The sequence below is a fragment of the Eretmochelys imbricata genome, chromosome 3 (assembly GCF_965152235.1).
Source record: "Eretmochelys imbricata isolate rEreImb1 chromosome 3, rEreImb1.hap1, whole genome shotgun sequence".
NCBI classification, from domain to species: Eukaryota; Metazoa; Chordata; order Testudines; family Cheloniidae; genus Eretmochelys; species Eretmochelys imbricata.
In genome coordinates, this window is record NC_135574.1 from 200,937,091 (window position 1) to 200,953,035 (window position 15,945).

A 15,945-nucleotide genomic window follows, 5' to 3' on the forward strand; every position below is an offset into this window, starting at 1 on the left:
CCTTTCACCACTGCAGTTCCCAGGAGAGCGCTGCGGTTCTGCGGATACCGATTTATATCCGCACATATCTGTATCCGTGGTTATAAAATTGTATCCGCGCAGGGCTCTAACTGTGGGTACAAAAGTGCCGTTCAAGTTGACAGTGTCCTACTCTCAACTGTTAAGATGACTGCTATCATCTAAGGCCCAACCTGCCAACACTTAGATTACTAAGTGCAACACTTGAAGCCATATATATTCCAACTGAAGTACATGGTGGCACTCATATGAGTAAGCTCTGTGCCAAGCAGTAGGAGTTTGTGAGACTGACTCCATATACTGTAGTTTCAGTGGCCATATTGATTTTAAGACTGACCAAAAATGAAATTTCTTGCCATTTTATTGTATCCATTTTAGGAAGAAAACTACAAATAATGAGTTAATTGGTACACACAATGAAGTACACAAGTCATAAAAGCAATATTAGAAAAGATGTGACATTAGGAACTAACTCCAATGCCATATTGATAATAGTCAAATACTACAGATTTAGCTTAAACCCAAAGACACAAAAGGAAGCTTTAGTAAGTGGCCCTCAAGTACAGATAATGTTTGATTTTTAATGTGTGTGCATTCACTTACCCCAACAATAACTCCTGCACCTGAAGGGGATGGGCTTTGCACATACAAACTTCATTTCTCTCAGTGAAGCATGCATGTGAAAATTGTACCCCCCGTGTGCATAGCTAGCACGAGAAAAGTGTGTGCATTTATGTTGAGTCCCTGCTGAAAAACCAGGCCCTAAATGACTGTTGCACATATCAGTTTTTAATCTGGCTACGGTCTTACTTGAAAATATTTTAGATGAGAGCCCTATACTAGGGTACTTTTTCGTGAGTATTTATTTGCTTGACAAGGTTCCAAAGACCAAATGAATTAACCAAGTATTTTTCCCCCAAAAGACTAAATGATGAGCTTGTACCAATGAATAAAATGGTGAGTTTAGTAGTCCGCAGAAAAATGGAGAATCTGTACCAGTTAACTGACTATAGTGGAAGTTACTTTAGCATTTTTTGTCATCAGATCTCCAGATGCTGATTTATTAGTAGAATCAAAACACGTCCCTATAGAATGTCTAGCTTTAAATATTAACATTTTATTGTTAGAAAGTTTAGCAACATGGACACTATGTTTAACATTCAGTATTTTGATCACTTCTCTTTATTTAGAACTGCTTCCTAAAAACTCACCATATATGTCGGTCCATTGAATACAAGTTTGGTTGCACAACTGATTTCACCTTGGTAATATTTAATACATCATTACTTCTTAAGTCTCCGTAGTTTTAACTTTCTGGGCCCATCTTCTCCCTCTTTCTTTCTTTTTTGGATAAGTTTCTCTGAAGGTTTGAAGTTAAATTTTAAATAAGAGGATAGCGGCATTAGGGATAATTCTTCAGTGGTTGCGGCTGGCTCATTTTGGTTTGTCTGTATTACTGGTATATTATTTTTTATGAAAACAGGTCTTGGGGGAATTTTTCCCAAAGTAAGTGACTCTTCATCAGACATGGCTTTTGCCAAGTCTTGCTTAGAAAACAACTTGGGATTCAGTAGGGACTTCTCCTCCGAAGATGGTTCTAAACAATCAGAGTTGCTCTTTTTCCTTTCTACGTCTCTGGGGATTAAATGACCCTGTTCAGAAGATACTTTCTTGCAATGGTCTAACCCTTCCTCTGAACCACAACTCTTTTGTTGATTCTGTGTTTTAGTCATTCTTTGACTTTCTTTTGGACCTGGCAGTGCTGACTCACAGCTACATGGAGGGTTACTGCTTAGAAGTCTCATCTTTAACCACTCTGCGGAGTGAAGTGTTTGCTGGCTGCTAGCATCATCTGGCTGTCTCTGATTAACATGATTTTCCAGTTCTAAGGCAGGAAGCTCCGAGTTGCTCTCAGCTGTATTCATGCAATCCTTTGGTTGTCCTATACTCCTACATTTTACTTCAGACTGAGGATCGGAAGGAGCTTGATGTTCCTTCTTCCTGCTCCCTATCTCCGAGTCCCCTGAGCCAAGATACACTTGCATTGTGTCCTTGCTGGTTTGAGGTTTGCTCATGTCACTGTTCCTTGTTTCTGTCCTTTTCACACTGTAATAAAAAAGTATTTTGTTTTGTTTAATAAAGAATTGTTACTGATTTTTACAGCCCTTTTTACAAATTCTGAAAGACTGCTAGGGCAACCCCATTCTGAATTTGGAAAAAGCTGGTCTGTGTATCATCTTGACAATAATGTTTGTCTAGTGTGGATAGTATCAAGCACTATCCATCTGATTTTCCACTGCACTAGGGGAATCCTAATTATTAATGACTAAGCTGTGAAGGAGTTCAAATTTTATTCTAACAGGCAGAACTTTAGATTTATTACAGATGTTAGGGGTCAATACTGCATAAGTGTATTGAATTCCTTCCCAAACTGGCTAGATAAAGAAGTGCTTCAAAATGTGACTATATGGTTTCAAACCATACACATACATACATATGCACAACATGCAGAGAAAGAGGGAGAGTTAGTTTCTAATCTAATTTAGAATGTTTCTCTGGAATTTCTCCTGGTACATTTCAAAGTATTACTAAAATTTAACCACTACCCCGCTGATATCAAGCCTGTTCATCTGGAGGAGGACTTAGGTAAAATAAGTGGATGATATTCCAAAAGATATTAAAGGAAAATGGAATTACAAGAGACCTGATGGAGTGTCAGTACATAAACACTGTTCAACTGCACAGGTTACACACAAATCTAAACTTCACACAGGTTGGAAGATTAACATGATGCAGAAGTACAGCAGCTGCATACGTAGGATTTAAAGTCTAAGATCTCAGCACAGCTTCTCCCTTGCTGAAACTGCTTTCTGCTGTTCTGCTGATGCAAAACAGCTCTAAAGCTAGTATATCCTGCCCTGGGAGGATCAGTTCAGAAATGGGGAACCTTCCAGTGATGTAGAGCCAGCATAGCGGCTCCCATCTTAATCCCCTCTCTGTAGCCAGCACAGGGGATGTGACTAGGGCTAAAGGGGGTGTTGCCAGGACTCACTGCAATCCATTGATCCCCAGGTGCTGTAATAACCCTTTAGGGCCACTGGATTCTCTAACTTGCACCAGAGGACCAGTCTGACACACAGCTGGCCCAGGAATGGGGGAGCACAAAGCAGGCTTAAAAAAACTTTTGCCCCGACCCTCTTTGCCATCTGTATATTGCAGACTCATACACACAAGGAGGGGTGGGGTTGTGAATCTTTTTAAAAAATGTTTTCCACCAGATTCAAACATCACATGTATTTGTTTTGGCTCAAATTTTCTTTAGAGGAAGCATGTTGGCTCTGCCTGTTGCTACGAGGGATACAAGTGGGTTGTAATGGCTCTATCTGGTATTCTATAAAATGAGAATGGGTGTTTTTATATGCTTATTCATAGTCAGTTGCCTGTCTATGTTTACTAGCCTACAGTAATCCTATATATACAGAAAAGGGTGCACATTACTTAACATTTCACTATGTATGCCAGACTGCATTACTCATTGTCAAATCATATATTTGACATCTTACAAATAGGAAAAAAAAAAAGAGGTAGACGTACATCTTTTGCAAGATGTCTTGCTTTATCTCTCGAGTCGGAGGAATTTTACACTTTTTGTTTTCAGTGGATTCAGCAAAATATTCAGAGGTCCCACTAGAAAGCTTTTCTTTCTGCTCCAAAAGAAAACACAGGTTTAAAATGTGAGCCATTAAGCTTCTATTACTGAAAATAAAACTCCGCTGCTAAAGCCATGACTTACAGATGTTCTTTATTATTTTTAATCTGAACAGCCTAGAGAAGCAGCTCAGAATAAAATTCTTTTTAATTTTATAATATTTGGGACACCTTGGTCAGTTTGCTCCCCTCTCAGGCTCCCACTACACATATTTTGTATGTTAAGATATACCACAAACAAACAAGAATGTAATGTAAAGGATGTAGATTCCAATCCATCTGAGGAAACCATTGGCAAATATCTGACATCTTTGTGGCTCAAACTGTGACAAATGCCAGGAATCTCTGTTGCAGACAGTGTGTTTGTCAGTTTTTTTTCTGAAGAGACTGAGTGGCGCAGTGGTCTATACCCCTATTCTCTGAAGAATTCCCATAACTTTCCATATTTACTAAAAATATGCAGAGTATTACTTACTCAATTTAAGAAGGCAAGGGTTAAACTTTTAATACTAACATTTTGATGATCAGGGCTTGACGTGGTTGGCCACTCTCAGACCACAGGGGGATTCTTTCTGGTCTCAACTAACAGCAGTACCATGGTTTTATATAATTTGGAGATGGGGAAAAAGAAAGGGAAATGCTCTTCTCCTCAAGCTGTGAGCATTTCCTTTCACAATGAACCAATTTTACACAGAGTTAGGCTGTTTGCTGACCTCACTGCTAACTCCCGGACACTTTACATCAGTGTAATCTTTTGAGGCTGTGTACAGAAGGGATAAGAACTTGGCAGAGTAATGTGGCGGGGAAAAGGAGAAATGGCATTGGGGTGGGTGGGAATTGTCTCTCTTGCAGAATTGTTCCTCTCCAATCTAGTTAAAGAACTCCATTGGGGCCAGCCTCTGCAGATGGGGAGACTGCGGTCTTACTATGCCCCCTGCACTGGACTGTGGGTCTAGAAGGGGCAGTTATGCTGCTAGGCAACCAGCAAGAGCCGAGGAAAGCCAAGAGGGACTGTGGAGGCACAAAGCAAATGTGTACATGACCAGTGCCTGTGACATAACTTGGGAACCTGATGGCTCTGGGGGACTAGCCCTGTTTGTTCTTTGGGAGGGGGCCAAACCTCACCTCTCTCCCCAGTGAAATGACTCAGTGGAAACAGTTTCCTGCTTTGTGAGTGGAGAGGAGAGGAAGGGTGGGGGAAGAAATCTGGCCATTTGGGTAGTTAATTAAAAAAAAGTACAGATGTTATGAGCCTGATTTTCACATGTAAATTCTATGAACAATTGTGCGTGCATTAATAGTTTCACAAAGCCATCTGGAGCCAGACATGGGCACCTATTCTCCATGCACGTTTGTAGTAATGCGCACACAAGGTAAGTGCAGGCAAATACACATATAATTTCAATCTCAAAATCAAACCCCAATTATTTTAACATGAATCATAAATACCTGCCCCAACTCTCTCCCCCATTTTATATAATGCGTTCCCATAAGGTTGTGCATTATCCGGGAGGGGAGCCCTGTAAGGGGGTGTGTGTGAGGGCGAGCTGGTTTGGTTTTTATTTTTTAATTGGAAAGTGAATTTCACAGATTCATAGATTTTATGGCAAGGAATGACTTTTACAATCATCTAGTCTGCCCTCCTGCACAATACAGCCCAGAGAACCTCACCCAATAATTTCTGGATGATAGTCCTGGAGAGTGAAGTCCTATTTAGCCAAAGAACAATTAGAGACTGGGTAGCAGCAGTGTTTCCCCTGTGCTGCCCCACCAATATGCTTCCACTCTGCCCTGTAGGGATTAACCCTAAGGCTGTTGAGGTAGCACAGTGTCAAATCTCATTCACTCTGCTGACATTGCCAAAGAGGGGGTCAATTGAGATGTGACCACTGGTCCATTAGGTGCTTTTTTGGGAGCGGGGGTTGGGGAGAAGAGTAAATGGTTGGTGAAAAGTAGCACTTAGAAACCCGAGAATACAAAGTAGACAAAGGAAGACTGTACACAGGTGCTGCCCATACTCAATATGTCAGCCAATGAACCTCAGCTCTCACCTATACAGAGAACCCTACCTGCCTGGACTGTGTGGTGGTTTTGGAATGAGGATAAAAGGTCCCAGACAAACACTGAGACAACAAATATCATTTCGCTTGTGACCTGAGCCTGGTTTGAAATGAATAGTTCAGAGGTGAAATCCTGAGAGATTATAATGCTACCTGAGACCTTTCTATTTTGTTTTCAAATGCTTCTCCCATAAACTGTGATAGAAAAGAGTTAAGGCATCAAAAATAAAAACCAAAATGATTTATATGTGAAACACTTCTGAACATGCCCTATAAGTACAGTGGATGTTCCCCTTGGAGCCACACCCTGTAAGTGCTGTATTTTGAGAGCTGAACAATTAACATAAGGAGTATGAGTCAGTCTCTGAATGACTCTGTGGGAACTAGAGAGCCTTTTGCTATTAGGAGTAAAGTAAACTCCCTAAGGCTGGAATAAGTCCACACTAGAAGGCAGAAAAGGTCATAAATAACAATAGCGGACACTATATATACCAATAAGATACTCAACTATTATTGGTGATATTTCCTTTATGTTCTCTATTAGGCCTAATCATTTTAGTTAATTAAAAAAAATAAAAAACGCTGTATGTTTTGGGAATATTATTTATTTCCTATGGGAACTTCAAGGCTTGTTGAGGAAAGAAAAAAGGCTAATCTATTCTCATCCTGTCTAGTAATCCCAAATTCCTTTTGGCCAGTGAAATAATTAAAGAAAAATATTCCAGGCATAAAAAGGAGGACTGAAGAAACAGACATCATATAAACAATGACACAGTGACAGAGAAAAACGTCAAAGTGCCGCCAAACTTGTGACATGACTCTGAAAAAGCTGCGGGAAATGGGGGTTGCTGCTAACAAATTAAAACCAGATTTCTTGGCAAATAGTTAAAGAAAGATATTTACATTTGTATGGAGACTGGGTGGGCACAAAAGATTAAAATGCTTCTTTAGCCCTTGAACTGTCAAGACCCATTAGAAATCTTGTGTTCTTAAAATTCTAGGGTCAGCTCACTCCTTTTTGTCACTAAATCTCTGCATGTGAGAGCCTTCAGAAATCAGGCTTACAGAGAAAGAAAAGTTACTACTTACAAGCAGAGTTCTCTGAAGTTAGTATTATGTACATGTATTCTACTCGTAACCACATACATGGCTTCTACCACCTCACTTCAGCAGGCAATACGCAGCTCTATTTAATTAAGACTTTTGCACATAGGCAAAACTATTGGGGATGCATCATGAGTGCTTCAAGGATAGTCTAACCATCAATTCTTTTCCATGTAACCCTAATTTAGAGTGAAACAGCTGGCAAAAGCCAGGAAGCAAAGTGATTACCATTTACAACTAATTACAGAAGAGTCTAGTTTACAGACATTTAACATTGGTTTGCTAAAGGAACTATTTCTGGAGTCACACTAGTGAAAATATCCCCACAGCTAATTATCCCAAAGCCGATAGAAAGGGTTGGGCACTTAGGAAATAGACCTGACAATACAGCTCATACAGACATTGAACTTTCTTGCGTCAAAGATTTGGGATGTTGCATTGAAAGGAAGGTTTGTTTCCTGAGCGAACAACTCTTCCCCACTTCCCTGGTTTGGTTTCAGTCTCTTTCTAGCTTGTCTCAGCCTGTTTCTATGTTCAGCCTGGTTACGTTACAGTAAAACAATGGATTTCTGGATAATTACATTCTATCTCTGGTGGAGGAAATTTATTGGTTTTGAACTGCACTTACAGATTTTTATCCGTTTGTCTTGACCTGCTCATCAAGTGACAAACTTAATAGAAAATATCTATGAAGTCAGTTAATCGTTATTATTTGTAGTAGAGTAGTGCCAAGCAGTCCCAGATGGGAGCTCAGGGCTCCATTATACTGGGCTCTATCAGAGACAACATATGCCCTGAAGATCCTACAATCTCAACAGAAAAGACTGACAAAAGTTGAGAGTAAGGAAGTACTGTTATCCCCATATTACAGATATGGAACTAGGTCACGCAAGGGGTCAGCCTAGGATAGAGCCTGCAATTAAACACAGGTCACTTGAGACTAAGTTCATGGCCGTAACTTGATTTACTCTGGTGTAACTGAGAGAAGAATTTGGCCCTGTATCTCTATTACTGAGTACAGATGTAATTTGCATTCATTTTCAGCCACTCCGCTGAAATTGTAGTTTGGGACTTACTGTCTTATATTTTCTCTTAATAGTCTCTATCAAGCTGTCACTTGATGAGCAGGCCGAGCCAGAATATTCTCATAAGGCGAGAACAAAGAAAGATGCTGCATGTAATTTTGTTTAGATTTACAGAGCTCTCTCCTTTTGAAATGATGCTCCTCTAGGATGGACATGAAATGGGGGGGAGGGGGGGAAATAGTAAGAGAAAGACTGAATACCACACAGCTAGATAAACTGAACTAAGATAAACTAGCAGAAATAGTTATTCCTTGTGGTTTAATGAAGTGCTACAATTGTAAAAACATGACTTTCTCTGAGGGCCAACCTAATTCATATTAAAGGTACTCAAACAAGACTTATCTGGCTCCACATGAGTTGGAGAATCCCTTTCATGTGAATGGGGGAGAGAGTGCCCTTGATTTGGGTAATCAGGTCTGACAAAATCCACAATCTGGTGGGATCAGCTACAGCCATCTCTATTAAAAGAGAGAACTAACCTGGATATTGTTAGTACCTTGGACATTAACATTTATTGGAGAGAATGCTTTTCCCTTCACATTCTGTATGTGCCTGTGCACTGGAAGAACAGAAAGGAAGAGGTCATGAAAGATAAAGTTCTTTGACTTTATATTTGGGCCCAGATCAGGCTCCTCAATACTGCGGAAATTCATTCTTCTCCTTCTCCTCCTCTTCCATCTCCATGGATTCCATAGCTTGTTGCAAGCAGGGGAGTTCCTAGCAGTACAGGTTCTCTAGAGCAGCACTGCCAAGAAGTTGGAGCAGGATGAAGAGAGCCAGAAGGGAGGTGCAGAGGCCAAGGCCTCTTCACCACTAAGGCTGAAAATCCAAAAAGCTGGAATTGATGCAAAAGAAATTGTTGCCTTAATTTGCATATTTGGTGAACATGCATTGGTGTGACAGGTCCTTATTTGGTAACTAAGTCTACACAGCAATGTAGCTTGAGCTTAACCCCCCTTGTGTCCACACACCAATTGTGTTAACCTTGGGCTCAAACCTATAGTCCCAGGCCCCTGCAGGACTGGAGGGTCTGAGCCTGTGTTCCTTGATAGATGGTCAGAAGGGACCATCATGATCATCTAGTCTGATCTCCTGCACAATGCAGGCCACAGAACCTCACCCACTCCTGTAATAGATCTCAGACCTCTGGCTGAGTTACTTAAGTCCTCAAATCATGGGTTAAAGCCTTCAAGTTACAGAGAATTCACCATTTACACTAATTTAAACCTGCAAGTGACCCGTGCCCCATGCTGCAGAGGAAAGCAAAAAACCCCAAGGTCTCAGCTAATCTGACCTGGGGGAAAATTCCTTCCTGACCCCAAATATGATGGTCAGTTAGACCCTGAGCATGTGAGCAAGACCCTGAGCCTGTGCTAAGTTGGGACCCAGGGGCTGAGCCCTATTGCTTTCCTGTGTGTATGCAGCCCCAGCTTGTCGTTCGGTTTGATTTTCTTGGGTTCAAGAAATCCTCCAGCTGTATCCCAGAGTTTCTTGGGGCAACTTCCTTAGTCCTCTCTATGCCAGCAATCTGTGGGGCAGTCTATTGCACTCTATTGCAAACAGAAGCCCCATCTGCCTTTACAAAGGGCAACAGCTCAGATCAGCATTAACCCATTGCCTGCTGAACAGCGGTCTGCAATCACGATATCAGAGAGCCTGCAGGGTTTTCAATGGAGACGGATCAGAAGAAGCTTTTTGCAAAGAGAGCTGCTTCCTGGTCACATGAGCATAGCCAGATTTTGATGAACACTGCCCAGATGCCCTTGCACATGCAGCCCCAAGGGGGGAAGCCAGAGAGCAGAGCAAGGACCAAGCAGCTGCCTAGCAGGGATGCGGAATGGCAGCACCGCTGGGGGCGGGATGATCCCACAACACCCTGGCTGCTCCCCTTCCCTGCAAGGCAGCTGCTTGGTCCCCACTCTACCCTCTTCCACCTCTCCCTCCTTGGGGCTGCCTATGCCATGGCACCCAGGCGGCGTGCACTGTCAGGGCGGTGAGTGGGAGCCAGCCAGGGCCGGATTAACCTTTTGTGGGCCCCCATGTAGTCGTCGTGGGCTCCGAGTGTGGGCCTGGTGTAGCAGTGCCATTGGTGCCATAGTGTACCCGGTACTGAGTCTCGGGGACATTTTTCATTTTGATCACACACCTCTGCATGACTATCTGCATTGCCGTACACAGCTCCCTCAGCCCCCAGGTTTTCTCATTAAGCTGTATATATCCATGTGGGTTTACCAGTGTCTACAGTGAGCAGTAATTTCACAATGATCAGGGGAAACTCCTCACAGATTTATCTCCTTCCTCATTCAGACGTTCTGTAGCCATGTCTCCAGTACCACCCTATGTCACCAGTCACTGTATGTGGTTCTGGTCTCAGCTCAATAAAGTTTCACAGCCAGCAGATACCTGATCAATTCTGACAAATCCCACCCTCAGCGCTCATCCTGCCATTTGAGCAAGCCACTTGCAAACACCATTTCCCCAAAGTGAAGACTTAGCCCCTGGGAACCTGAAGTCACCAGCCTTTCTCCCTCTGCTCCCATCTACATGCTAGTCTACTGCCTGCTCACCACCACCTCTCCCTATGCTTGTTTCTCTTCTACCTTGGACATGTTCCCTAGCCAGCTGGGTCTATTCTCCCCCTGCAAGCCTGATCTGCTTCCTCTTTTCCTGCTCCCCTTGACATTCCTTTCCTACTGGTGGCCTCTGTTCCTTAAGGTTAACTCCGGTTTCTTTATCCGCTCCTAGCTTAATGGCCCCAATAGTCACAGAGCCACCTGCAGCTTCTCTGGCTACAGCCATGGGGTCAATTGTCAGAGGCCAGCCTTAGATAGCTGCAGCTGCTAGCAAGGGAGGGCTGGCAATTCCAAGGCTGAGCATGCTTGAACCTTGGAATGGCAGCACTAGGGGTTCTAAATTCTCAGCGCAGGCACTAGGCGCTGGAGTTAGGCGCTTCCCTCCTCCAGGCCATGACTTTAAGTACCTGAGATGCCCATCACCTGCAGCAGAGGCCACCAATTCCCGCACACCTCTCAGCTAGCACATAGTCGTGCAGAAAGTGCAGCCTGAATTATTTTGGAGGCTGGAGTGCCAGGAGGTTCCCATCCCCGAGCAGCAGCTCTGCAACAAGCTCACATGGCCACCCCTCTGCTGTGGGACCAGGACCCTGTGAAGACAGTGGAGTTACCCTGTGTATAACCAGTTCTGTTGCAGTAAATGGGAGTTACCCTGTGTATAACTTCTGTTGAAGTGAGAGTCTTTTCATTGTCTTTAATGGGCTGCATATAGAAGCAAAGGACCCCATTCTAGACTCCACGAGCAAGATGCATTCTGTGCTGCACTGGTTTACTATTGTAACAGGATGGTCTCACATTACCTAGTGAATAAGCAACACTTCCTACGGCTCCTAACTTTTTCTGAGAGGCCTCCTGTTTAGCTTACCAGGGCTGAAAATATCACGTAGTATGGTTACAAAAGCAAGGACCTTCTGAATTCAGCCGGAATTTTGGATGTGCACAGACAGGATTGGTTCCTGCATGGTTACAGAACTGCAGACAAGTGGAACAATTTTCAGCTTGTGTGATTGGAGGATATCTGATCCATACTGTAAGACTGTCCTACATAAATGCGGAAAAGTTGAGGTGCCTTTGTTATTCTTTTCTTCCACTCTTCATTTCTGTGGGGAATTTGCCAATGCAATATCACTGTCTTCTTTTTAAATAAACAAAACTAAAAAAAATGGCAATGGCTATTGAAAATAGCAATTCAAGTCCTAGTTAGCACTGGGAAGACCCCAGCATTTGTTGCTCAATTTTATCCTAATTTTTCTACAGCAAATTACAGTGGATCAGTATATTTGATTTGGGAGAAATGAAGTAACAGCTTCCCAAATTGAGCTTAAGCACTCCTGAATTTTGAGGGTGTTCAAATCTGGAAGGCAGGTGCTAGATTCCCTTGCTGAATATTGGATAAATCTGGAAAGGAAAAGTCAATTTCTGCTTCCATGGCTCAGAAGTGGAAATCCTCCTGTGTGCCTGGTACTGTACCTAAAGCTGCCCACGTCCTCTAATAGAGCCTCTCCTCCCTTACTTTTCAGTTTAACTTCTCCTGCTGGGGTCCACATACCTCCCCTGCTAGGCTTCAGCTAGAGAGGGGCACTATCCATTCATTCCACCCAGTTCCTTCTTTGGGGACTGCCAGGCGAAGTCACACCAGCATCCCTAAGCCAGTCTGGGGAAGTCTTCTAAGGGTGGTATCTGGGCCAAAGCCTTCTACTCCTTGGGCATACTTGTTCCCCATTCACAGCGCCACCCCCTTCTAGCAGCCAGCTCCCCATTCACAGCAAGCTGGAGCACATGGGGTCTCACAGCTTCCCCACTCTTTCCCTCTCCCTTTCCTGTTGATAGTGGCCAAGGGAATGCTGGGAAATGTAGTTCCGTCCCTGCTCCAGGGCTGGCTCTCTAGGCAGGGAGCTGGACAAGGAACTACATTTCCCAGGGTCCCTTGGGTTCTCGGTTCCCATGCTGGATCCCTGCTGCTCCGCTCGCTCTCAGACCCTCCGCTTCTGCAGTGCTGCGAGAGGGGAGGAAGCGAGTGCTATGGACCCCCTTCTGAGCTTGTGCCCGGCGCTGTACAGAGATACCTAAGAGACTTTGGTGTTGTTCCTATGATACTGTCCCAAAGCCTCTGGCTGCTCTTCACTGATTGCTGCTCCCAGCCACATATGCCCATGGAGAGATGGCTAAGAGCACTGTCCAGAGTCACTCTACCCATAGCACCAAGCTTTTGGCCATGTGTGGATTGGAGAACTAAGCTCTGGTCTCCACCCCGCTGGAGGACTCTAACCACAGAAACCCTTCCTAGAGAGGTCCTAACCATAGATACACAGTCAAGAGCATATATCTGCAGCCTATCTCAATTCTGGGAAGGTGTGCCAAACCCCACCCAGGATAAAAATCTCCATCCCCACCTCAGTGGAGGGAGGGGCCACAGAGCCCAACAAAACAAGTGATTCCATGGGACAACACATGATCAAACAGGAATGGGTGTCTAAGTCAAAGGGTCAAAATGAGGGAACTGGCAGGGGGCACTGAGCAGAAAATCCCAGAGCTCAAGGCTCCGCAAAGGAGTCCAAGGAGTAGGTGGATGCCACCCAAAGGAACTCTGCATGGATCCACGAGATAACCAAGAAATGGAAGTAGGCCCCACAGGCACAGAGAACCTCGCTGTCAAGCTGCCTCCTCCTGGACCGATGGCCAGTTTGGCCAGTTCCAGGTGGAGGCTGATGAGGGGGTCCTGCAACTTTGTGGAGGCCTGGATGATATGTGTATAGGAACAGACGTGGGGGAGAAGTGTAGCCAGAACCTCAGGAGGGGATTCTAGAGGAGGTGGAAATGGGGCTGCAACCTGGCACACTAGGTAGGCACGTGCCAGGGTCTCCCGCTTGTTGCAGAAGGGCAAGTGTTCGATGTATCCAAGCCCATGCTCATAATCTCATGCAAGACCCACCAACTAATATCTCTAGTGAGTTGTGGGACTAGAGCTGAATAGAGGCTGGCCCACTGGGGGTCTTCACACTCGCTAGATGGAAGGATGTCCTGCTATCAGGGCAAGAAACAACAGCAAGGAAATGCACAGTGTGCAACATGAGTGCATAGATAAGTTCCCTGAGTGCAACTGGGATGCAAACGGGCTGGATACTAGATAGTGTGCTGGAGGTGGCTGAAGGCTTCACAGGGCAGGGATCCTGGCATCATGCTCTGGAGGGCCAGGAAGACAGGGTGCACATCCTGCATGACCCGCATAAGATATGCAAGAGAATTGGAGAGCAGGGTGGCCTTTACCTCCTGGAGCACACAGAGGGGGAGACAAGGGGTTATCAACTGCATGCGCTGGGTGAGCACCCTGAAGTCCACCCAGACCCACCGGCCATGGTCCAGGAGGTCTCTGATTCAGGTGATACCAGCCAGGATCAACCTCCAGCACACCGAAGGGGTCTCCACCACTTGTGAATAAGGATGGGGATTGTGCAGCAGGAGCTCTAGGAGAAGGTCTTCTCTCCAGCAACCACTACAGACCTGCTCTCACAGAATGCTTTCAGGTCCTCTGGAGATCCTAATAAAAGACTGGCTACTCAGACAGATCTTTGGGGAGACTTTGCAGGCTGATGTAAAAGAGCTGCTAGTCCTATTGGAGCCCTTAGCGGTGGCAGAGGTCAGTGTACACCAGCAGGCTCCAGGCTGGACTATGAGCACTATAAAGGAGCATCTACAAGGCCTGGAATTGGAATGTATGAACCTGGCTCCTGACACAGATCACGTCCTGACCGTCCTCTTTTAGGGAGAGGCTCAGGACATATGCAAAGGCTCACTGTTTCTCTGGACAGAAGATCTCCAGGACCATTCTCTGGAAACTGGCCAGGGTAATGAGGGATGGGGTTAGAGCATGGAGAGGACCAGCTATTCGATGACCAGAGACCTGCATCAATGGGAAAGGCACTGGAAAAACCCTGTCCATGCCTTCAGCCGGTCAGACACATGGGCCTCCAAATCGGTTCAGTTAACCAGCAGGGACGACTTGGTAGTAGAGACACAGATGCCAAGATAGAGCAGCAAACCCATGCCCTACTGGATGGCACAGAGCACAGGTGAGAGCAAGCCTACCTGACACCCAGTTCCAACCACTGGGCCAGAGCTCTTGACCCAACTGACTTGGATGGGGAGGCTGCCGAAGAGATGTATTGGCAAGTCTCCACTCACACCAGATATCACAGGTTCTGGCCCATGAGGCAAATGTCCCAGTATGCTGGCAGGACTTGCAAGTACAGCTCCTGGAGCACCAACCCCTGATGGAGGAGACAGAGGAAGGGCTTAATGACAAAAGCCAGACTGGGGGCACACTGATGCACTCCTCGACCAAAGATGACAGGTTCGGTCAGGGCCCATTTGAGTTTGACCAGAAACTGCAGAGGCATATAGCACCTGGAGGAACCCTAGAAAACAGAACGCTGAAGCTGACTACCTGGACAGTGCCCACGATCCACCCTATCAAATGCCTCCTTCTAGTCAAGGGACAAAAGGGTGAGTGACGGACCATCCCTACGTGCCAGATGGAGAATATCCCAGACCAGGTATAAGCTCTCAAAGATGGTCCAAGCTTGACTTATCAGGAGATTGAAAGTCCTAGGTGAGACCAGTGTAGAATTGTAGCTCAAAACAGGCAGCTCCCAGCCAGTCAAAGAGCCTCAACAGATTTGTGGCCTCTGACTGCAAGATGGTTCTAGCCTCTGGCCGATCCCAAGATCCACAAGTTAGGGCAACTGAACGCCCTATTCATAAAGAAAGTGTGGGACACTGCCCCTGTCCTGCTGTTCTTTTCTCCCTACCCTGAGAGAGGCCCTCACAAAATGTATCATTTTCATGTCTCCATATCCCATTTCCCCCAGTATAGGGACGCTCTTGTGCCCTGGATTCTATTTATAAGAGTCCAGCATACCCTAAGCAGGTGCACATAAGCTTTCTTCCCTGAAAGACAAGTAACAGACAGGAAGCTTTCACCGGACACCAAATCTCGAGGGCTTTCAAGTACCAAAGGAGTAACATTCTTTCTACTTGCTGGCTAATTTGAAGCTACACCATTCCTTGGCTGAAGTTACACAATTTTGTTTTATGCCAAGTTTTAAAAAGTCTGGATGGTCCTAATCTCCAGGCCACTGATGTGCTGCTAAACATTCTAAAAGGATCACATCCCCTAACTCTTGCCAATGGGAACTGTTTCCCAGTTCGGATTGCAAATGTTTAGGAAATGTTGAGGGATTTGATAATACAACCTTTTGGCCAGACTGAAATTTGATTAACAACCTGATGAACTCAAAAAATTGTTGCTATTAAGCATGGGCCTTGGACAGTTTCTCTTCTAGGGTAGGTAGGCCTATTGACCTGCACGATGCAAGACACAGGAAGCTATGCACAACT

The 15,945-nt window shown here is 44.9% G+C and overlaps 1 protein-coding gene across 13 annotated transcripts in view; it reads right to left on the minus strand.

Annotated features, from left to right (window-relative positions):
• The window catches only part of SLX4IP (SLX4 interacting protein), a 138,431-nt gene that overhangs the window by 10,595 nt on the left and 111,891 nt on the right, over positions 1–15,945 (minus strand). For 9 of the 13 annotated variants that reach the window (XM_077814082.1, XM_077814087.1, XM_077814085.1 and 6 more), the window contains 2 exons: positions 3,613–3,722; positions 89–2,124 (listed from right to left, as the gene is read on the minus strand). In XM_077814082.1, coding sequence (XP_077670208.1) covers positions 1,302–2,124; positions 3,613–3,722 — 933 coding nt within the window. In that variant the 3' untranslated portion in view covers positions 89–1,301. Of the gene's footprint in view, positions 1–88; positions 2,125–3,612; positions 3,723–15,945 lie in introns of those variants that run through there. The other 4 variants (XR_013345780.1, XR_013345779.1, XR_013345777.1 and 1 more) reach the window with 1 other exon arrangement.